Below are 23,961 nucleotides of genomic sequence, written 5' to 3' on the forward strand. Positions count from 1 at the left end.
CCTTCAGTAAGGACACCAATTCCTATTTGAATTCTTCTTCCAGGTGGAGTTTGATTTTCACATGCTTTTCTTCTTAAATTCCATCCCCTGGATTTACCTCCTGTAATTTGTCTAGGCTTACTTTTGTAGCATTGTTTTCCTGGTTCTCCTTTTTCTTGTTTTGACTATGCATAGTGTCCCCTCCTTTTCGCCAAGCAACTAACTTGCAGTTGGATTCGTCTCAAGGATTTTCCATTGCCTTAAATGTGGCCAATATTTGGAAGGGTGATATCCCCTTATGGTGCTCGAGTGTGTGTGTGTGGTGAGGGTACCGAATGAGGTGTCACACTAGGCGTGTGTGTGTAGTTGGGTGAAATACTTGTTTGTGAGGACTAGGTAAGGGAGTAGGGGAAGAATCCACTCATCTAAGAGTACACTGCTTTATAAATGACATACCATATGTGGTATCAGAATCTCATTATTTACAAAGTACATCGGGATGATTATAATTCAGGTTTATTTACCTCATTAATTAGACCAAAAAGTGAACTGAATGTTAAAGATTGTTTACATTAAAGCTGCTTTATAGAAATGCTCAAAAGATACAAAAAGTGCAATTAGGATTGGCTCTCCTTTTAGTGAAAATATGGGGAAATTTTTTTGGGAACTAGGTTGGGTACCCTTTTTACGATTAACTCATTTTTCTTTAGTAACAATTCTTGTTATGTAGCTTCTTCATGCAAGTTTTTATCTTACTACTATCATTCATTATTTTATGCAAAGTAGGAGACAGTTCAAAAAACGCTTTTATTTTTTAGTAAATGCAGTATTAATCATTTTTTATTAATTGTAATCTTGTTTTATTACAAGTGTTAGCATGAAGATCTCATTGTTGCCAATGTAGCATGAAGATCTTATTACCACAATGAGAGTGTGATAATCTATAGATTCAATACATATGATGGTAGTCCATCAAAATTTCTTACTTGAGAATACCTGTCTTTACTTGAGGGATGCCATTTAGTTAAATCTGTTGATACATGTCTGTGTAGGCATACAAATGATGGATTATTGTAGGAAAGAACTTTCATGGAGAGGTAGGTGTGATCTGTTAAAGCGCAAGACACTAGTGTGCAATGCTTTCCCTTCAAGCTCATGCTTTGGATCAAGGCAATGGGATAATGGTTTGCCATGAATATCAAAGATGGTAATTCAACTTGTGATGCTACCCAGTTCTACCCGGTGGGGCTCGTCAGGGTTTGAATATTCTCGGCGAGACCGTCGGGTATTACAAAAATCTCGGCGGGATTTTAGCCGGTTACCAGGGAACCTCCCACCGGCTTTTTTGGGAACATGTTAACATGTTAACATGTTAACACATGTTATTAACAAAAAAAAATTGTGATCACGTGAATATAAAATCATTGCTTGCTACTCATGGTCTAAAACACATCTGCATAGAATCTGGTCTATGCTTCTTTTGTAGAGTTGCCCAATAATCATGGTGATATTTTTTCTCCTCATGGTCTAAAACACATGGTCTAAAACACATCTGCATAGAATTTGGTCTATGCTTCTTTTGTAGAGTTGCCCAATAATCACGGTGATATTTTTTCTCCTTAGGGAGATTTTCTTCTTCTTGTGAGTCGTATATCCGTCCAAAAAAGACCCATCTTCCAAAAATTACATCATGTCATAATATCAGTTTTCTTCTACTTCAATTTTGCTACCTGCTATTGTGAACAAGTTGGCATCCGGGAGTTGATCTTCTACACCCTCCAAGGTAGGTTCTCCAAAATCTAGTCTGGACAAAACGTTTGCCACTGTATTTTCTTTTCCAGGTGTGTGCTGAATGGTGAACTCAAAATCTTGAAGTAGGAGCATCCATCTTACCATTTTCCCCACCAGAAAGGCTTTGTTCTTCACTAGATAGATAAGGGCTTTATGATCCACATGGAAAACAAATTAGTTTCCCAAGAGAGTGCCGGAACTTGTTTACAATGAAGATCATGGAAAGAGCTTCACACTTGTTGTGCTAAAGTTCCTTTCCTCTCTTGTGGGTTTTGCTAGCATAATGTATAGGCTACATATAACCTTTTTATTTCTCCTGCATTATTGCGCTACTTACTCGTATCTCTACATCTTTGCAAACACAACCTCAAATGATAGATGTGTTTGACCTTATCTCCGGACACACTAAAATCATCCACAAAATCTTTCATGAAGTCCGTCAGGTAGTCATAGAAGATTTCTTGCACCATTCTTTGGAAGGTGGCAAGTGCATTTTTAAAGCCAAACATCATAACAGTTGCCACACAAAGACACCCTACTTAGTGATTAAGGCGATTTCTCCCTGTCTTTCGAGGCCATCTTCACTTGATTGTACCCGCTGAAACCATCCAAAAAGAAGTACATCTCCTTTTTGGCTACTTCATTAAGCAAGAAGTCCGGTAATGGAAGTGTAAAGGGATCTGATTTTGTTATGGTGTTCAACTCGTGGTAATCCACACATATTCTAATTTTTATATTCTTTTTGGGAGCCACTACAATGGGACATATCCAACCATCTTTTTCTACTAGTACAATGAAACCCACACTCAATAGTATGTCAATTTCTTCTTTGACTTTCTTTTCATAATTTGGGTTAATTCTGTACTTTTGCTGCCTAACAGGTATGATCCCCTCTTTTAAGTTGATTCTCTGCTGGAAGAATTTAGGGCCAATGCCCTCCATGTCTCATAGGACCATGCAAAGACGTCTTGGTATTCCTTCAGTAAGGACACCAATTCCTATTTGAATTCTTCTTCCAGTTGGAGTCTGATTTTCACATGTTTTTCTTCTTAAATTCCATCCCCTAGATTTACCTCCTGTAATTTGTCTAGGCTTACTTTTGCGGCATTGTTTTCTTGGTTCTCCCTTTTTTTGTTTTGACTATGCATGGTGTCCCCTCCTTTTCGCTAAGCAACTTACTTGCAGTTGGATTCGTCTCAAGGATTTTCCATTGCCTTAAATGTGGCCAATATTTAGAAGGGTGATATCCCCTTATGGTGCTCGAGTGTGTGTGTGTGTGGTGAGGGTACCGAATGAGGTGTCACACTAGGCGTGTGTGTGTAGTTGGGTGAAATACTTGTTTGTGAGGACTAGGTAAGGGAATAGGGGAAGAATCCACTCATCTAAGAGTACACTGCTTTATAAATGACATACCATATGTGGTATCAGAATCTCATTATTTACAAAGTACATGGGGATGATTATAATTCAGGTTTATTTACCTCATTAATTAGACCAAAAAGTGAACTGAATGTTAAAGATTGTCTACATTAAAGCTGCTTTATGGAAATGCTACAAAGATACAAAAAGTGCAATTAGGATTCGCTCTCCTACTAGTGAAAATATGGGAAAAAAAATTTTGGGAACTAGGTTGGGTACCCTTTTTTTACGATTAACACATTTTTCTTTAGTAACAATTCTTGTTATGTAGCTTCTTCATGCAAGTTTTTATCTTACTACTATCATTCATTATTTTATGCAAAGTAGGAGATGCAAAGTAGGAGAGAGTTCAAAAAAGGCTTTTATTTTTCAGTACATGCAGTATTAATCATTTTTGATTAATTGTAATCTTGTTTTATTACAAGTGTTAGCATGAAGATCTCATTGTTGCCAATGTAGCATGAAGATCTTATTACCACAATGAGAGTGTGATAATCTATAGATTCAATACATATGATGGTAGTCCATCAAAATTGCTTACTTGTTGAGAATACCTGTCTTTACTTGAGGGATGCCAATTAGTTAAATCTATTGATACATGTGTGTGTAGGCATACAAGTGATAGATTATTGTAGGAACTTTCATGGAGAGGTAGGTGTGATCTGTTAAAGCGCAGTGGACACTAGTGTGCAAGGCTTTCCCTTCAAGCTCATGCTTTGGATCAAGGCAATGGGATAATGGTTTGCCATGAATATCAAAGATGGTAATTCAACTTGTGATGCTGCCCAGTTCTACCAAATCTGTGTAGGGTCCAATCGACCGACTGACTAACTTGTAGGGTTCGTCCTCGTGGGGTTCAATTCAGAGAATATGTAAGTCTACTACGTGAAATCATTAGGAGGGGTTTTTCAAACCAAGATTTTGAGAAAAAATACTAAAATCTACTTATATAGGGGCATCTAAATGGCATTTTGGAAAGAAAACTCTTTAAGTTTATAAAGAAAAAAGGGGACTCATTTTATTAAGTTGAAATTCACAGAAAATGGGCACGTTGTATGTAGGTCTTCGTAAAAGTACACCCCCCGGAGGCTTCGTCCCCTAGCTTGTCCAACCTACCTACAAAGTGACCAATATTTAGAAAGATGGTATCCCCTTTTGTACTCGGGTGGATGTGTGTGGTGAGTAGCATGGTGCATGTGGTCAGGTGAAATTCCTATTTACGACTGGAATTAAAGAAGACCTCATTTTTTTAAAAGGAACTATGGAGCTTTCTTAAATAGAATTTAATCTCAAAGATTAGGGGGGTCTATAGATTTTAATCTCAAAGATTAGGGTGCTCTTTCTTTAGATAATGCACAGATAGCAACGGCAGAAGAAGTTTATTGGGCTCAGAATCTACAGACAATAAAGGCATAAGAAGATTATTGGGCTCCGAGGGGACAAAACAGTGTGAAGCACATCATTACTGTTGTGTTGTAGTCAGGTATAGTTGTTTGGCTAGCGATTTTAGAGGAAGTAGACCGAGTGGTGGTAAACATTGGCATTGATCATGGAGATGATGGCGTAGCCGCGCACGCCCCGGAAGGCGCCCGTGCCACCAACCACGGAGATCTCGTTGGTGGCGAGGTTGACGAGGCCCTGCAGGCTGATGGTGCCGTTTACGAAGCCATCGTCGTAGGAGACCACCTCAACCTCCACCTCGTGGCTGGTGGAGGTGTAACTGACCTGCACGGTGTAGCCGCGGACGAAGCCCAGCGACTTGGAGGAGCTGTCGGTGCCCTCCGTCAGGTTGAAGGCGAAGAGCTCCGTATCGCCGAAGCTGTTGGTGACGCTGCTGTTGAGGGGCTCGACGAGGACTCCCGTGTACGGGGTTCCCACCACCACCTGCACGTAGTACTCTAGCGAAGGCTCCGACAAGTTGGCCGGCATCATTTTCCAGCGCGGGTGGCCGGAGGCGGCGTGGACACTCGCAACCTGCAGCGCGCCCACGAGCAGCAGCAGCAGAAAGCAGAAGGCGCGGCAGCTATAACTTACAAGGTTGGGAGCCATCTGTGTGTGTGGTAATGAGCTCGGATGGCTAAGATTGAATGGTGTTGCGAGCGAGCTATTTTAGCTGGACAGGGTGCGCCTCTCTTTATACACGTGCAATCTCCAATGATTGCTCCGGAAGGTGCCATAAAGTCACGATGAAGAGCCCCCAATGTCCAGTCCGCCTGTTGAACGGCCGGATGGTTCAAACTTGGAAATAGATAAGCGCGGCAAAAACGACGTAGTGAAAAGAGCTGTCGGCCTTTGTTTTCCTCATCATACGCGAGTGCTAGAAATCAAAGCATCAATAGCACAATGTATACTAAAGACAAGGTTTACCACTAAAATGCATGTTCTTAAAATAAGAGCTTGGCCGTTTTCTTAATGCATTAGAATCAACAGAAATACAGTATTCTCTCTAGCAGTGTCCGTCCTACGTAAGTATTAGTAGAGACAACGCTTCTAGAAGGCGCAGTCACTTACTATTCCTCACTATTTGACTTCTCTCATACGTCACTAGACTATTCATTATTTGCCTCTCTTTTGACTTCTCTCCTAAATGCTAAGCCTCATGATCAGCACATACTTTCTAATAAATTGATATTTTACCTTACGCTTCGTGGGGTACTCTTTGGACTTGTCCCTTGTTGTTGGGAGTAGCTTTTTCTTCATGTTCATGTGGGGGGTGCCATGCCTTCCAACTCCCTAGAAAATATATACAAGTATTACCTCACATGTGCATGCCCAAATAGTCGACGTGTTGTTTTGATATCAATAGGGCCATAGTTGAGGAGCACGGGTAGAGAAGGCTAAAGCCTTTGAGCATGGGAAGGAGGATTGTCCCCAATTTGCTCAAAATGTAGAGAGACATGGCAATAAATTGATATTTTTTCCTACTCTTCGTGGGGTACGCTTTGGACTTGTCCCTTGTGGTTGGGAGTAGTTTTTTCTTCATATTCATGTGTGGGGTGCCATGCTTCCAACTCCCTAGAAAATATATACAAGAATTACCTCACATGTGCATGCCCAAATAGTCGATGACATTGTGTTGTTTTGATATCAATAGGGCCATAGTTGAGGAGCACGGGTATAAGAGAAGGCTAAAGCCATTGAGCATGGGAAGAAGGATTAACATTTGTCCCAAATTTGCTCAAAATGTAGAGAGATAGGGCAATAAATTGATATTTTTTCTTAGTCTTCGTGGGGTACTCTTTGGACTTGTCCCTTGTTGGGAGTAGTTTTTTCTTCATATTCATGTGTAGGGTGCCATGCTTCCAACTCCCTAGAAAATATATACAAGAATTAGCTCACATGTGCATGCCCAAATAGTCGACGTGTTGTTTTGATATCAATAGGGCCATAGTTGAGGAGCACGAGTAGAGAAGGCTAAAGCCGTTGGAGCATGGGAAGAAGGATTAAACAATTGTCCCAAATTTTCTCAAAATGTAGAGAGACTTTCAGAAGAATGCTTTCAAGGGAAAAAAGACAACAACTTTTGTACCACAAAGAGTATTACTTGCCTTTGCTTATTATGTTTGATATTACTTTGTATACTACTTTCAAGGGATCAACAATAAAACAACTTAATGTACCGCACAAAGAGTATTGCTTATGTTTGATATTACACTTGTACATTACTTTCAAGGGAACAATAAAACATCTTAGAGTATTGCTTATGTTTCATATTACTTTTCTATATTTAGGATATTTATATTTATGAGGAAAGATAGTAGCACTTGGTTTAAAATTAGTACAATTAGAAACTATCATCTATGCACATGCATTCAATAGCACCACCAAGAATACCATGTGTTTGCTTTGATAACCATTACTATTTTTTGTAACTAAGGCCTCAATTGTTCGATATAGAATCTTTAAATAATCCCAACCACGTGGTTGGATTCAAAGGAAAGAACCTATTTTAGTCTAGAAAACATATTTCTATCCCTAAAAAGGAAACCACTAACTTTGCACACAATAATCATTTTAGCTTATTAAAAAACCATAGGAAACCATGCAAGGTTATGTAGGAAAAACATTTTTTCCATTAAAATACGATATCCTTGAAATAACAATATATAGATGACTAAAATTAAACAATGAGTCATAAAAAATCATGCAAATGATAACTTTTTAAAAATTGTAACATTATTAGTAAACTTTTAAAAATATGATAGTTTGCAAAAAATTGAAAAAATTTAAGAATCGCAACCACAATCTTTAAATTTACCAACTTGTGAGGCAAAGCTTTTATAATGAGATATACTAAAAACATTGTTTTCTAATGAAGCATAATAAATTTACCAATTGATGAGGCATTATTTAAAAAACCTATCAAAGCTTAAAATGTGTCAATTGATAAGGCAAAACCCTTATAATAAGATATAGTAGTGTCCAAAACAATGTCTTATAATAAAATATACCAATCTTTTAAAAAAAATTATGTTTTTTAAAAACAAAAGAGAGAAAATGTATCTTATCTTATTCAAAACACTACAAGCAATCAAACTTGCCTAGCTAGTACTATATCTGTGTGATGATTAAGATAAATTTTAGAAAATTAATTTATTCCAATATAGTATTTTTTAATTGAGTTAATACTTGTAGAGCGACCAAATAAATCAAGATTTTAACCGTTTTTTAAATCATGGAATGCCACTCGAATAATGAGTTTCTTTACCTATCCTTACTTTCCTCCTTGCTGCAATCATTTGTGGATCGTATTTTTTAATCAAGGGATTATTTGTAGTGGTATGGTAAAAAAATATAACAGCGAATTATACTAACCATATTATTTTCCTTCAACACCTTCATGACCTTTGAACCATAGAAGACCATGTGAAGCCAAGACTACAAACATAATTTCCTCTCACAACTCCTAACAAGTGCATACTGATAAAGCAAATATGTATATATATATATATATTAGAGGATGAATATAAAGGATGGGCTCAGGAGGATAGTACAATGCAAGGGGAGAAAAAGGAGATTCCTTTTCCAAAAAACAGTAAGCACCAATCACCTCCACAAAAAGGGAGTGGTTTGCATCACCATGCCCCCCACTATTGTTGAAGTTGTTAATTTTCTTTGATGGAACTAGCCTTTTGTTTACTATCCTGAGATTCTATTTTGATCTAACTAGTCAGCTCATTATGCTTTTCTTTTCTAAGTTTGGGTATTTGGCTATGTCCTGTGAGTTTAATTATTGCTTTATTTGTTCTAGATCCCATGTCTTTGAAAGATTTCCCATCAACTAGGCAGACAAGAGGGAAAGGAGGGGTTGGACATGGGGACACAGTGACAGAGGGCACAAAGAAAATGTTCGTTGAAAAGGCACATAAAAAGCCTCAAAGTAAAGTTACAATGTACTTTCAAGGGATCAACAATAAAACAACTTAATGTACCGCACAAAGAGTATTGCTTATGTTTGATATTACACTTGTACATTACTTTCAAGGGAACAATAAAACATCTTACGTAGCGCAAAGAGTTTTGCTTATGTTTCATATTACTTTTCTATATTTAGGATATTTATATTTATGAGGAAAGATAGCAGCACTTGGTTTAAAATCAGTACAATTAGAAACTATCATCTATGCACATGCATTCAATAGCACCACCAAGAATACCATGTGTTTGCTTTGATAACCATTACTATTTTTTGTAACTAAGGCCTCAATTGTTCGATATAGAATCTTTAAATAATCCCAACCATGTGGTTGGATTCAAAGGAAAGAACCTATTTTAGTCTAGAAAACATATTTCTATCCCTAAAAAGGAAACCACTAACTTTGCACACAATAATCATTTTAGCTTATTAAAAAACCATAGAAAACCATGCAAGGCTACATAGGAAAAACATTTTTTCCATTAAAATACAATATCCTAGAAATAACAATATATAGATGATTAAAATTAAACAATGAGTCATAAAAAATCATGCAAATGATAACTTTTTAAGAATTGTAACATTATTAGTAAACTTTTAAAAATATGATATTTTGTAAAAAATTGAAAAATTTTAAGAATCGTAACCACAATCGTTAAATTTACCAACTTATGAGGCAAAGCTTTTATAATGAGATATACTAGTCTAAAATTTTCCAATACATGATGCCAAGCTCTTATAATGAGATATACTAAAAACATTATTTTCTAATGAAGCATAATAAAATTTACCAATTGATGAGGCATTATTTAAAAAACCCATCAAAGCTTAAAATGTGTCACTTGATAAGGCGAAACACTTATAATAAGATATAGTAGTGTCCAAAACAATGTCTTATGATGAGATATAATAAAATATACCAATCTTTAAAAAAAATTATGTTTTTTAAAAACAAAAGAGAGAAAATGTATCTTATCTTATTCAAAACACTACAAGCAATCAAACTTGCCTAGCTAGTACTATATCTGTGTGATGATTAAGATAAATTTTAGAAAATTAATTTATTCCAATATAGTATTTTTTAATTGAGTTAATACTTGTAGAGCGACCAAATAAATCAAAATTTTAACCTTTTTTTAAATCATGGAATGCCACTCGAATAATGAGTTTCTTTACCCGTCCTCACTTTCCTCCTTGCTTCAATCATTTGTGGATCGTATTTTTTAATCAAGGGATTATTTGTAGTGGTATGGTAAAAAATATAGCAGTGAATTACACTAAGCATATTATTTTCCTTCAACACCTTCATGACCTTTGAACCATAGAAGATCATGTGAAGCCAAGACTACAAACATAATTTTCTCTCACAACTCCTAACAAGCACATATTGATAAAGCAATTATGTATATATATATATATATATATTAGAGGATGAATATAAAGGATGGGCTCAAGAGGATAGTACAATGCAAGGGGAGAAAAAGGAGATTCCTCTTCCAAAAAACCGTGAGCACCAATCACCTCCACAAAAAGGGAGTGGTTTGCATCACCATGCCCCCCACTATTGTTGAAGTTGTTTACTTTCTTTGATGGAACTAGCCTTTTGTTTACTATCCTGAGATTCTATTTTGATCTAACTAGGCAGCTCATTATGCTTTTCTTTTCTAAGTTTGGGTATTTGGCTATGTCCTGTGAGTTTAATTATTGCTTTATTTGTTCTAGATCCCATGTCTTTGAAAGATTTCCCATCAACAAGGCAGACAAGAGGGAAAGGAGGGGTTGGACATGAGGACACAGTGAACAGAGGGCACAAAGGAAATGTCTCTTTTGAAAAGGCACATAAAAAGCCTCAAAGTAAAGTTATAGTGTACCCGAGTTTGAGGGAAGTGTTCGTGAGTTTATGCTGACTATCAAGGAAATCAGTTATCAACAGTCTCATCAGGTAGAAGGGCTTATGGGCTGACTGGTGTTCTAGGTCAGCTGTGTTTCAATTGTAGTCCGTGGAGTGTTAATAGTGTTGGATCTTGTTGTGGTTTGAGTGTTAAGAGGACTTACAAGCACTGTGGACCCAAGGAGGAAGAAAATTGATCCTACAAATTCAAGAATCAACAGTCAACTGAATCAGTTCAGTCTCACAGAACCTATCGGTTTTGAGTGTGATAAGTTGAATCTTGTTTTTTGGATCTATGGATTTTGAGGGCTTGTGTGTGAGAGAGGACATTGTGGAGGAGTTTCTTGATTCAATCAAATCAGTTTGGTCGAAATCAGTAGGAGTAACTGGGGAGGACAGTTAAAGGTATCAGTAGGGTTGGTTGGGAGGGTGTAGAAAAGTGAATAGGTGTCTAGAGTCAGCCACCACAGGGCTAAGAATTGGATTTGAGCTGATTAGTGCCCTTGGATTTGGGATTTCAGCACCCCCCAGTTTTGATCACATTGTGTCTTCTTCTTGTGTGCTTGTAGGTGGTGTAGTAGAGGCCATCACCCAGCCCGCCACAAAGGCTAAGAATTGGATTTGAGCTGATTAGTGCCCTTGGATTTGGGATTTTAGTGCCCCCCAGTTTTGATCACATTGTGTCTTCTTCTTGTGTGCTTGTAGGTGGTGTAGTAGACGCCACCATCACCTAGCCGCCACACGTCATAAAACGTCACCTATAATGTCACTTTTATAACGTTACACATAAAAAAAATGGAGCCAACCAACCACCTTTATAAGTGACACAAAAAATCACTTTGTGACATTAAACATCACAAAAGTGACACTATGGATGATGTTTAGTGTCACAAACGTAACACTAGGAGTGACATTTAGTGTCACAAGTGTGACCACAGGTGATGTTTTGTGTCACCCATCATGCATGAAAAATAAATACGAATGAAAACAGTAAAAAATGGATATTTTTTGTTCTCTCACATATATACACTCTCTCTTTCATACAGACTCTCTCTCACACATGTTAACATTCTGTTAGTGAGTATACACATCTCTCATCTCTTTCTCTCTTACTCTCACTCTCTATTCTCACTCTCTCTTGGACCTGCTTGAAATCATAAAATTCCCTCTTCTTTTCCAAATAGTAATGAGGAGAACAATACCTCTTTTTTGCAGTAGCTCGAAATTCAGCCTAGGTAATTGGTTTGGTTGGTTTCTTCCGAATCTATACATGAGACTAATGAAATTTTAGCCTTTCCCTCCTCCATCAAATTCTCGAAGGGCAAAGAAATCCTCCAATTCTTCAAGCCAAGCCTCAAGATCCTCGCCTGTCTTCTATTCACCACCATCAAATTTTGAGAGTTTTGCTTTCTTGAAAACCTACTTTAAGGAAGATTTGGAAATATCTTCCTATGCTTTAGCTCTTTTTCAAATTTCTACTTTGCGATTAACATTGGGAGGATCTCTACATAAATCCTCGCAGCACTCAAATCACTCTCGTTTTGATTTGAAGGGCCGGCTACTATTTTTTCTTTAGCTTTATTTGATTATGTGGTCAATCGTTTAATAAGTTGAGCCTACTCAGTCAACCTTTGATGAATTGCATTACTATCAATCATCTTTCAAGCACGATCAAGGATGCGACCACTCTGATACCACTTGTGAGGCTTTAGCTCAATAATCACAATACAATTCAAGAAAATATAATTTGCACAAATTTTTTTCGGCATAAAGAGAACAATTCTGTATATAATCAAGAAATCTTACAACAATTTGATATGAAGCACTCTTGGAGGAAAGAGTTTGAACCACCCGACCACCGCTGAGCTATCTCACTCGCACTCTCACTCTCATGAAAAACTCGCACTCTCACTCTCACTCTCATGAAAACCTCGCACTCTCAATTGCTTCTTTGATTTTATGTGTATTCTTCTTCTTTCATGTTGAAAACCAAAAGTAGCCCTCTCTGGAGCTTTCTTGATCCGTGTGCAATTTTTGGCGATGTTCCCTTTTTGGAAAATCTATATTCAGGAAGTTTTCTTCACATGCGGTCATCATTCCCATGAGATTATGTTTTTTTCTAATTTTATTTTTAACACTGGGAAACTATCCCTTTCGCAGGGTGCACCACAGTGATCCGATAAGGATGCTCAATAGCGCATCTCAAACATTCCATCCTCCTCTTTGACTTCATATCTCTTCGACAGAGGCTAAATCTTTGTTCTCGACCTCTGTTTAGGACTTGCAATGTCTCAACACTAAAATCTAGGCATATTTCTAGCACAAAACCACTAAAAACCCACTTTGGAGTCACCAAACGGATGTGAAATAATGTGAATCACAAAATTTTCACTCGAGCAAAGTTGTTCTATGTACAAAACGGAAAATTTCTCTCATACAAAACTTCTCTTGATTCCACCTCTAACCTAATCAAACTCACCTACAAAATTGCAACTAACGGAAAATGGCAACACAAAATTTTGATGTCCTAAAAAAACATTCTACACACTTTCTACAACATGAATTGATGAAAAACATTTATATGAAATTATGAAGCATCACAATATTAGGTGACAGCTACGTTGTGAAGCTTGATAGTAGGATGTGGAGAAACGGTCATCCATGGAGGGTATGGGAAACTCCTGGTGAAGCATGGAGATCACATAATCCTTTCTCCCCTTATCTTGCTTCCTCCAGGGGAGAATGACACTATGGCAAAAGGCCGAGGCTGTCAAATCATGTATCTGGCCTAAAATCTTCATCTCATCATCATTCTGGATGATGGCCCCCTCATCATCCACAAGATATGATTAGTCCTGTGGGATCTCTCTACATGGCGTACAAGAAGCGGTGTGGGTGGGTGTAACGTCAATAGATGGGGCGCTATAGATGGTCCTGCAGAAGCGTGATGAGAAGGTGTAGACTACTGGGGTGTGTTTTGTATGGATGTGGAGACATGGGATCCATAATACCAAGAAGGTCGCCATGCGTGGGGGGCACCGGCGGGGGGGGGGAACGGTGTCACCACAACATCCCCATGACCTTTGCTCTCGATCTCTCCGTCTCATGAGGAAGAGACGGACGCTTCCGACCTAGAGTCTGAAGCTCGTCGCTAAGTGGAGCAAGAAAGAGAGACTTCAAGCTCTCTATGTTGTTGCTCGGGAGTCATTCAGGCCATAAATGCTTGATACTCCTCCTCAGTGAGAGGGACAACCATATGATCTAGAGAAAACCACACATGAATAGTAGACATCCTTATGGCTTAGACATGTGATTAGGCTCTATTCATGCATGCATGCATGCCTATGGGCATAGAGTCTAAGAATGGAGGCTAAGATATCCATGTTTTATGCATGTATAGAGTCATGGGCATCCATGCCTCCATTCTTAGGCTCTATGCATGCATAGAGAAATCATGTATGCATATGCCTCTATCCATGCATAGAGAAATCATGCATGCATATGCCTCTATCCATGCATGTATAGAGTCATGGGCATCCATGCCTCCATTCTTAGGCTCTATGCATGCATAGAGAAATCATGCATGCATATGCCTCTATCGATGCATAGAGCCATGGACACCCATGCATCCATTATTACACTCTATGCATGCATAGAGCCATGGGCATGCATGCATGCCCATGGCCATAGTCATGAATCCATGCATAGAGCTATGGACATGCATGCATGCATAAAGCCATGCCTCTACGTTTTGGCCATGGGCATCTATGGCTATGGCTATGGCTATGCCCAGAAAATAAGGAACTTGAAAAAAAAAAGAGCAAGAGAGAGGGTTTGGAGCATACCTTGGAGAGTGGAGAGAGAGAGAAGCAAAAACATCTTCTATTGGCCTTGTTGGTCCCTAGCAAGTACAAGGCTAAGAATATGGATGTGTTCTTATTACGACCGCTTATGGATGAGCTTCAAGTTTTATGGGATGGAATCCCCATTTATGACATCAGCATGCCTCGAAATACACATGCATACATTAAGGAAATTTTAATGTAGACAATGCATGACTTTCCTGGTTATGGAGAGTGCTCAGGTAATGTATATTTTCTTAATGGAAATATATGTTTTCTTAATACAAATGTATGTTCTACTGTAATTTTCTCAATGATTCTTAGGGCTTGTGACTAGTGGATATCATGCTTGTCCTATTTTGCAGACCAATGTTGAATGCAAGGAGATCAGAAGCCTTAAAGAGAATGATATATCAAGGACAAAAAATCTTTCTCCCTCAACTAGATCATGACGTAAGAGAAGGATCACTTGGATGACCACCAAGGCCAATGAAAGCAAGTGATTGGAAAGCACTATGGTTAGAGGGTTGGGGTACATATTTGCTGTTCATTAGGGAAAATGTGGACTCATTTTTGGGCCCTCTAAGAAATGCCAAGTTATCATTCTATTACGAAAGGGGGATCATGGATAACTCTATCCATAGTACCTCAAAACTATATCATGTAGCATATCATTGGAAAGATCTTGATGAGAGGATTCTAACGCAGCAACCTCCGACAAATTTTGAGTTTTTATGCTCAAGTTATGGCCTCCCCACCAAAAAGTAACCTCAAAAGTTCCGTAACAGAAGCCTCACCCTCATTGGTCTCCTTATGGAATATTCCCTAGAATCTCAAAGAGCTTAAAAGGCCCAAAAGTGAGTGCAATTTTTTCCTGATGGGTATGAAAAGGCTTTTTATTCTTCATGACCTCCCATATTGGGATGATTCATTGATTAATCACCTCTTAGATCCCATGCACATATTTAAAAATGTAGGGAGTCTAATATGGGATCATCTCATTGGGGTGAAGGATAGTAGATCTGTACGTGAAGACCTTAGGGAAGCCAGCATCATGGAAAGATATTGGGCAAGAGTACATGGAGATGGGAGGATTGAATTACCTATGGTCCCTTGAATCCTTACCAAAAAGGAACATAAAAGGGTGAAGGGGGTTATTTCATCATTTGGTACTCCTACAAGACACATGCATTGCCTTCGTGGTGCATTTATAAAGAACCACAAGCTCAGTGTTCTAAAATCACATGACTGGCACAAATTTCTCCAGGTAAATTCTAATTCTTTGATGATATTCTAAATATTTTATTACTATAACTTTCTTATTTGAGCTTGTGAAAAAATTCTTACACAACAATTTGTTGCCTGTAGTTTGTTTTACCGGTGGCAATTCGTGATTTCTCGACTCCTGACCTGCGTTCAACCACTTTAATACTTTAAAAGATACCCTAATTCCAACAAGAATTGACCTTATTCTATCTGCATTTTTAAAATATTATGGTAGCTCTATATCAGCCTTCAGCAACTTAGAAAACACCACATGTGAGGGGCAATTGCCCAAGCTACCAGGTCGGTGGATCATCGCGGATGGGAGACGTCTCAGACAAGCAGCAACACAAAGAAGCCGCAGGATCCTTGAAAGCTACCAAGGTGACTTTCATGTTCGTTTGAGGATGACATAGATGATGAGGAAGAGTGGCAAAAAATTACCAAGAAAGCTAGCAAAAAGAGAAAGCACATGATAGATGAAGAAATGCTACCCGACTCGGAGGAGGTCAAGAAGCAAAAAGCTAAAGAAGAAAGGAAAAGAGAACGAGAAAAGAGATAGAAGCAAGAAATTGCAGAAGCTAAAAAGAAGAAAAAATTTGATGAAGACCAAAAGAAAAAGGAGGAAGAATAAAAGAGAAGGAAGGAGGAAGAAGAGGAGAAGAGAAGAACAACAGAAAAAGAGAGAAGAAGCAGCTCAAAAGGAGAAGACGCCCATAAGAATAGAGCTGATCAGACTAGCAAAACTATGGCCCTAGGTGTGGCAACACTGGTGGAGAAGGTGCAAGAAGGCCCAAGTCACATAGACAAATTACCCAGAAACCTGGAGGCAGAACTTCCCAGCCAGCAGCTACACATGGACAAAGAGCTAATGACCATGGCCCAAAAAATTCTCACACACTCTCTCTTCAATGGAGGAGTATGAAACGAAGGCCCCGAGAATAATTAATCAGCTGAGTGCACTAAATCATAAATAGTATGGAATGTTAATGGGTGCCAAACTAAAACCAAGGAACTAGAGAGCAAGTCACAGTTAATGGCACAACAAAACAAGGGGTTACAGAAGAAGATTGACATGGCTAAAAGGTCCCTAGTAGACCAAAAGGAGGTAAGTGAGGGAAAGATCAGAATCCTCATTAATGAAAGACATTTTCTCCAAGCTCAGATAGAAAGGCTGCAAAAAGAGTTAGAAGAGGAAAGAAATCTAGCAAAAGTTTGGGCGACATAGTCCAAGGATTAAAGGATTAAGTGCTGGACAAAACAAAATTGGCAGTTGCCCAGTCAGAAGCACAAATCTTGAAAAACCAAGAAGAAGAGGAAGTTCTATGCCTTCTGCTACATGTCAAAGTAGCCGTGATTAAGATAGCAATGATGACCAGACTTAGTAAAGTATGGGATTAGGTGCTGCAAGCCTTGATAGAAATCCAAGAAGAGATGTCTTGCAAGACCCAATAGGTCATTCATGAACTGGTCAACAATGATGATGAAGATGGGGAGAAATAGCAACAACATCAACAACAACAACAACAACAGCCAGTGGGCCACAATTCTCCCAAGACTAATGCTCCGAGAAAGGGAAAACAAGCAAAAAGTGAGTGAAGACCAAAGTCTGATAGAGGCACTGAAGGCCACTACTTAGAAAGCAAAGCATTGGGAAAAGGAGGCGAAGAAGTTGGCTAGAAGGAACAAAGTGTTGCAGCAGCAGTTGCAAGATGCCACACGCACCAAAAAATATGCGGACATATTAAGAGATGCACTCCATGATAGAGACAAAGCACAAGACTAGGCAGAGGAGTACAAGGAAAATCTTGAAAGAAGCACAAAATTTGAAATGGATACCATTAATAAGTTGAATGTTGCGGAGCTTGAGATGCAGCATTGAATAGAGAATGAGAGTCAGCTTAGAAGTCAAGGGCCTAGAGACGGGGAAAACTACAAATCCACCCTTCAAATGCAAATTGAGGAGGCACGACAAGTGGCAAAAAAAGTATAGCAGACCCAGAAGACAAGGCTACAATGGAAATTGGAGCTCAGGGAAGAAAAAGAAGAAATGGCCAAACTCCAAGCAAAGCTCAAAAAAAGTAAAAGTACATGTAGAGCTAGCCATAGAAAGAACGGAAATGCTATTCCTGAAATACCCAAAAAGAAGCGAAGAGAGCTATTTGTTGAGGTACGAAAGCTACGTTAAAAAAACCAAGCCCTGCTGAAAGAAAATGAAAGACCGACTGGTCAACAGCTCATCATCTCCGTGGGCCAGCCTGCACAACCCATTCTTTGAAGCCTTCATATCTAACGAGATCCACATCACATCTCAGCCATTCACGTCTCATCACATCACATTCACATCTCACCACATCCATTCAGATATCATCACATCACATCACATTCACATCTCACCACATCACATTCACATCTCACCACATCCATTCAGATATCATCACATCACATTCACATCCATTCACATCTCATCGCATCCATTCACATCTCATCACATCCACTCATCATGTACTACTACATTAGGCTACTTCTCTTTATCCTAGGCTTAGGGGATTTTGACAGGGCAATCCATGCTTGGCAATGATGTCTTTGAAAAGAAACTTCACCACCTCCTCTGTAGGGTTTCTTCTCATAGCCTTAGCTTCCGGCCACTTGGTGAAGTAATTTGTTGCTAATATGATGTATTCACATCTACTATCTTTTGTGGGTGGCTTGATTGGTCCCACAAAATCCTATACCCACTTCATGAATGGTGATAGCGGTAGTATAGGTGAGTTGGGAAGCCTATTGGAATCTCTGGGTTGACCCATTCGCTCACAAACATCGCAATTCTTTACTTCTGTGTTGGCATCTCTCATGAAAGTAAGCCACCACAGGCCCGCTTGTAAAATTTTTCGGGTTGTTATTTCACCGCCCATGTGTCCTCCGGTGATGCTGCAGTATTCTGCTTTTGACATTGCTTGCTCCTCATGATCTGAGAAACACATCTGCGTAGAATCTGGTCTATGCTTCTTTTGTAGAGTTTCCCAATAATCATGGTGACATTTTTTTTCCTTAGGGAGATTTTTTGCTTCCTGCTGTTAGTAGTATATCCGTCTAAAAAATACCCATATTCCAAAAATTACATCATGTCATAATATCAGTTTTCTTCTACTTCAGTTGCTGCTACTGTGAACAAGTTGGCATTCAGGAGTTGATCTTCTACACCCTCCAAGGAAGGTTCTTTGAAATTTCGTCTGGACAAAATGTTTGCCACCACTGTATTTTCTTTTCCAGGTGTGTGCTGAATGGTGAACTCAAATTCTTGAAGTAGGAGCATCCATCTTGCCATTTTCCCCACCAGAAAGGCTTTGCTCACCAGATAGATAAGGGCTTTATGATCCACATGGTAAACAAATTAGTTTCCCAAGAGAGTGCCGGAACTTGTTTACAGCGATCATGGAAAGAGCTTCACGCTCTGTTGTGCTAAAGTTCCTTTCCTATCTTGTGGGTTTTGCTGGCATAATGTATAGGCTGCATATAACCTTTTTATTTCTCCTACATTAGTGGGCTACTTACTCCTTTATCTGAAGCATCTACATAGACATGAAACATTAGAATCCATTTTGGATCGATCATTATTGGGTGAAGATGACACCATGCTGTTTAGCCAATGGAATGCCTTCTTGCATTTTGAGCTCCATTCATATTTGGCATCCTTTTTAGTAAGTGCATATATTGGATAAGCTACATGTGCCAAGTATTTCAAAAATCTTACATGCCCCTTCACGTTACCAAGAAATCTTTCAAGTTGTTTAATGTTATGGGGAGCAGACATTTTGGATATGGCCTCCACCTTAGATGAATCTATGGCTAGTCCTTGGGCTAACACAATGTGACCTAGCAGCGTCTCGGATTTTACTACAAAGACACACTTGGCCGGATTCAACTTTAGCCTTGAATCTCTACATCTTTGCAAACACAACCTCAAATGATAGATGTGTTTGAATATCTTATCTCTTAACACAGTGAAATCATCCACAAAATCTTTCATGAAGTCCGTCAGGTAGTCATAGAAGATTTACTGCACCATTCTTTGGAAGGTGGCAAATCCATTTTTAAAGCCAAACATCATAACAGTTGCCACATAGACACCCAACTTAGTGATTAAGATGGTTTTCTCCCTGTCTTTTGAGGCCATCGTCACTTGGTTGTACCCACTGAAACCATCTAAAAAGGAGTACATTTCCTTTTTGGCTACTTCATCAAGCAAGAAGTCCGTGAATGGAAGTGTAAAGGGATCTGATTTTGTTGGGGCATTCAACTTGCGGTAATCCACACATATTCTAATTTTTATATTCTTTTTGGGAACCACTACAATGGGAGATATCCAACCATCTTTTTCTACTAGTACAATGAAACCCACCCTCAATAGTATGTCAATTTCTTCTTTGACTTTCTTTTCATAATTTGGGTTCATTCTGTAACTCTACTGCCTGACAGGTATGACCCCCTCTTTTAAGTTGATGCCCTGCTGGAAGAATTTAGGGTCAATGCCCTCCATGTCTTCATAGGACCATGCAAAGATGTCTTGGTATTTCTTCAGTAAGGACACTAATTCCTATTTGAATTCTTCTTCCAGGTGGAGTCTGGTTTTCACATGCTTTTCTTCTTAAATTCCATCCCCTAGATTTACCTCCTCTAATTTGTCTAGGCTTACTTTTGCGGCATTTCTTTCCTAGTTCTCCTTTTTCTTTTGCACCTAGTTTCAACTGTGCATGGTGTCCCCTCCTTTCCGCTAAGCAAGTAACTTGCAGTTGGATTCGTCTCGAGGCTTTTCCATTGCCTTAAATGTGGCGAATATTTGCACGGGCGATATCCCCTTGTTGTGTGTGTGTGTGGTGAGGGTACGGAATGAGGTGTCACACTAGGTGTGTGTGTGTAGTTGGGTGAAATACTTGTTTGTGTGACTAGGTAAGGGAGTGGGGGAAGAATCCACTCATTTAACAGTACACTGCTTTATAAATGACATACCATATGTGGTATTAGAATCTCATTATTTACAAAGTACATGGGAAGAATATAATTCAGGTTTATTTGCCTCATTAATTAGACGAAAAAGTGAACTGAATGTTAAAGATTGTTTACATTAAAGCTGCTTTATGGAAATGCTCGAAAGGTACAAAAATTGCAATCAGGATTCGCTCTCCTTTTAGTGAAAATATGGGGAAAATTTTTTGGGAACTAGGTTGGGTACCCTTTTTACGATTAACTCATTTTTCCTTGGTAACAATTCTCGTTATGTAGCTTCTTCATGCAAGTTTTTATCTTACTACTATCATTCATTATTTTATGCAAAGCAGGAGAGAGTTCAAAAAAGGTTTTTATTTTTCAGTCAATGCAGTATTAATCATCTTTGATTAATTGTAATCTTGTTTTATTACAAGTGTTAGCATGAAGATCTCATTGTTGCCAATGTAGCATGAAGATCTCATTACCAATGAGAGTGTGATAAATCTATAGATTCAATACATATGATGGTAGTCCATCAAAATTGCTTACTTGAGAATACCTATCTTTACTTGAGGGATTGCAATTAGTTAAATCTGTTGATACATGTGTGTGTAGGCATACAAGTGATAGATTATTGTAGGAAAGAACTTTCATGGAGAGGTAGGTGTGATTTGTTAAAGCGCAGTGGACACTAGTGTGCAATGCTTTCCCTTCAAGCTCATGCTTTGGATCAAGGCAATGGGATAATGGTTTGCCATGAATATCAAAGATGGTGATTCAACTTGTGATGCTGCCCAGTTCTACCAAATCTGTGTAGGGTCCAATCGACCGACTGACTAACTTGTAGGGTTCGTCTCTTCATGGGGTTCAATTCAGAATATGTAAGTCTACTACGTGCAATCATTAGGAGGGGTTTTAAATGGCATTTTGGAAAAAAAACTACTTAAGTTTATAAAGAAAAAAGGGGACTCATTTTATTAAATTGAAATTCACAAAAAAATGGGCATATTGTATGTAGATCTTCGTAAAAGGCACCCCCCCCCCCTCCCGAGGCTTCGTCCCCTAGCTTGTCCAACCTGCCTTCAAAGTGACCAATATTTAGAAAGTTGGTATCCCATTTTGTACTCGGGTGGATGTGTGTAGCCAGTAGCATGGTGCATATGGTCGGGTGAAATTCCTATTTACGACTGGAATTAAAGAAGACCTCGTTTTTTAAAAAGGAACTATGGAGCTTTCTTAAATAGAATTTAATCTCAAAGATTAGGGGGGTCTTTCTTTAGATACAGAATCTATAGATTTTAATCTCAAAAATTAGGGTGCTCTTTCTTTAGATAATGCATAGATAGCAACGGCAGAAGAAGTTTATTGGGCTCAGAATCTACAGACAGCAAAGGCATAAGAAGATTATTGGGCTCCGAACAGTGTGAAGCACATCATTACTGTTGTGTTGTACTCCGGTATAGTTGTTTGGCTAGCGATTTTAGAGAAAGTAGACCGAGTGGTGGTAAACGGAGATGATGGCGTAGCCGCGCACGCCCCGCAAGGTGCCCGTGCCACCAACCACGGAGATCTCGTTGGTGGCGAGGTTGACGAGGCCCTGCAAGCTGATGGTGTCGTTTATGAAGCCATCGTCGTAGGAGACCACCTCAACCTCCACCTCTTGGCTGGTGGAGGTGTAACTGACCTGCACGGTGTAGCCGCGGACGAAGCCCAGCGACTTGGAGGAGCTGTCGGTGCCCTCCGTCAGGTTGAAGGCGAAGAGCTCCGTATCGCCAAAGCTGTTGGTGACGCTGTGTTGAGGGGGCTCGATGAGGACTCCCGTGTACGGGGTTCCCACCACCACCTGCACGTGGTACTCTAGCGAAGCCTCCGCGGACAAGTTGGCCGGCATCATTTTCTAGCGCGGGTGGCTGGAGGCGGCGTGGACACTCGCAACCTGCAGTGCGCCCACGCGCAGCAGCAGAAAGCAGAAGGCGCGGCAGCTATAACTTACAAGGTTGGGAGCCATCTGTGTGTGTGGTAATGAGCTCGGATGTTTTTCTCTCACATAAATGCATCAACTTGGCTCCAAATTCAATATAGGGCTTGCACATGAGTTTCCAATACATTAATCCTTGTCACATACATGTTCATTTGTCATATTGCATCTATTTTCACAACACATCATTGCTTTTAAGCTCCAATGGAAAGCTTGCAAAAAACCAGAATTTTCTTTTGCCCGGTAGGCCAAGCTCTCAGATTTGATAGAAATCGGTATGCTCCAAGCTTCATAGCATCAATGGCAAGCTTCGCAGCTTTTCTTCACAGCTTTTTCTCCCTCTTCTCTCACTCACTCATTAAACCCTAATAGAGAGTACCACGCTCTGATATCATGATGAAAAATAGGTAGAGGGAGAGGAGACACACACACAGGAGCAAACCCTAATGTATATTGTAAACCCTAACCATAGAGGGAAGCCATCTCCCTTCTGACACAATGCATAAAACCATAATCCTTAATACACAACACACACACTGTGTTGTGTCCACACACAGCTAACCCGAGCTAATGTCCACACACTATGACCAGCTGGAGGCGGTCATTTATGTCTTACACATGTTCCTACCTAATATGCCAACACATAGCGTAGCTGGCACAAGCTGACATCGAGCTTGAATCTCAACACTCCCCCCCTTCCTAGATCTCATCCCCTACCTGTAGTATTCGCTCTTCTAGGTATCTCGGTTTCACGGATTGGTCCAGTTGTGGTACCCTGGTGGGATTTCCTAATAGTAGCCTCTGTGCGTCTTTGTGTAATTAGGATCTCCATGTCTTGTAAGAATGTAGGGTGATTGATCATTAACTCAATATCCTTCTTGGTATAGAGTTAGTCCTCTACTTCTATAGCCAAGTTAGCTGGCCATATAATTGTACCTCTCATTTTTTTTGTCTTTGTGAAGGATCCCTTCAATGAATACATTACTCCCATTGGTGTACAAAAAGAGGCAATCACACTTTCCACCTTATTGTGCTCCTTCTTGGTTAATAACCATAGTGCCTTTGCTAAGGACCATAAATCGTCGTTGTGTAATGGGATTCGTTTCTGCCTCCCTCTCTTTGTTGCACATGCTAGGATGACAGATTCAAAAACACTTCCTTGCACCTCTTCCATCAAAGATCTCTCCCTCTCCAAGGTAAGTTCCTCTCTCCTTTCTTTCTTTCTCCCAAGATTTCCATTAGGGGAAGGTTGAGGTCTATAGGGCCCCTTTAAGCTGCCATATTATGATTTTAATGACTTTTTGTTAAAACGTTAAGTTTCTTTGACTTTAGATACCTTCTTGTTCTTCAAACGGCTAGAAGTTTGAATTTCAAAGTTTCCCGCCAAAATTGA

At 39.3% G+C, this 23,961-nt stretch overlaps 2 protein-coding genes across 2 annotated transcripts; both read right to left on the minus strand.

Moving 5' to 3' along the window:
* Positions 1-4,185: 4,185 nt before the first annotated feature.
* On the minus strand, positions 4,186-5,279 carry LOC147624042 (pterocarpan synthase 1-like). Its single transcript, XM_086820928.1, has one exon. The coding sequence runs from the start codon at positions 5,236-5,238 to the stop codon at positions 4,696-4,698; it is 543 nt and encodes a 180-aa protein (XP_086677054.1). The 5' UTR covers positions 5,239-5,279; the 3' UTR covers positions 4,186-4,695.
* A 16,791-nt stretch (positions 5,280-22,070) lies between these two features.
* LOC147624043 (pterocarpan synthase 1-like) lies at positions 22,071-22,481 on the minus strand. The gene has a single exon (XM_086820847.1). It carries the CDS (start codon positions 22,479-22,481, stop codon positions 22,071-22,073), a length of 411 nt encoding a protein of 136 aa, XP_086676973.1.
* Positions 22,482-23,961: the final 1,480 nt, after the last annotated feature.

This window comes from Cibotium barometz, chromosome 26 (genome assembly GCF_041138505.1).
Source record: "Cibotium barometz isolate CiBa-2024 chromosome 26, ASM4113850v1, whole genome shotgun sequence".
Classification (NCBI taxonomy): Eukaryota; Viridiplantae; Streptophyta; class Polypodiopsida; order Cyatheales; family Cibotiaceae; genus Cibotium; species Cibotium barometz.

Excerpts from the sequence above, each read along its gene's own strand:
- LOC147624042 (XM_086820928.1), bottom strand. The coding sequence starts at position 5,238 with ATGGCTCCCAACCTTGTAAGTTATAGCTGCCGCGCCTTCTGCTTTCTG.
- LOC147624043 (XM_086820847.1), bottom strand. The coding sequence starts at position 22,481 with ATGCCGGCCAACTTGTCCGCGGAGGCTTCGCTAGAGTACCACGTGCAG.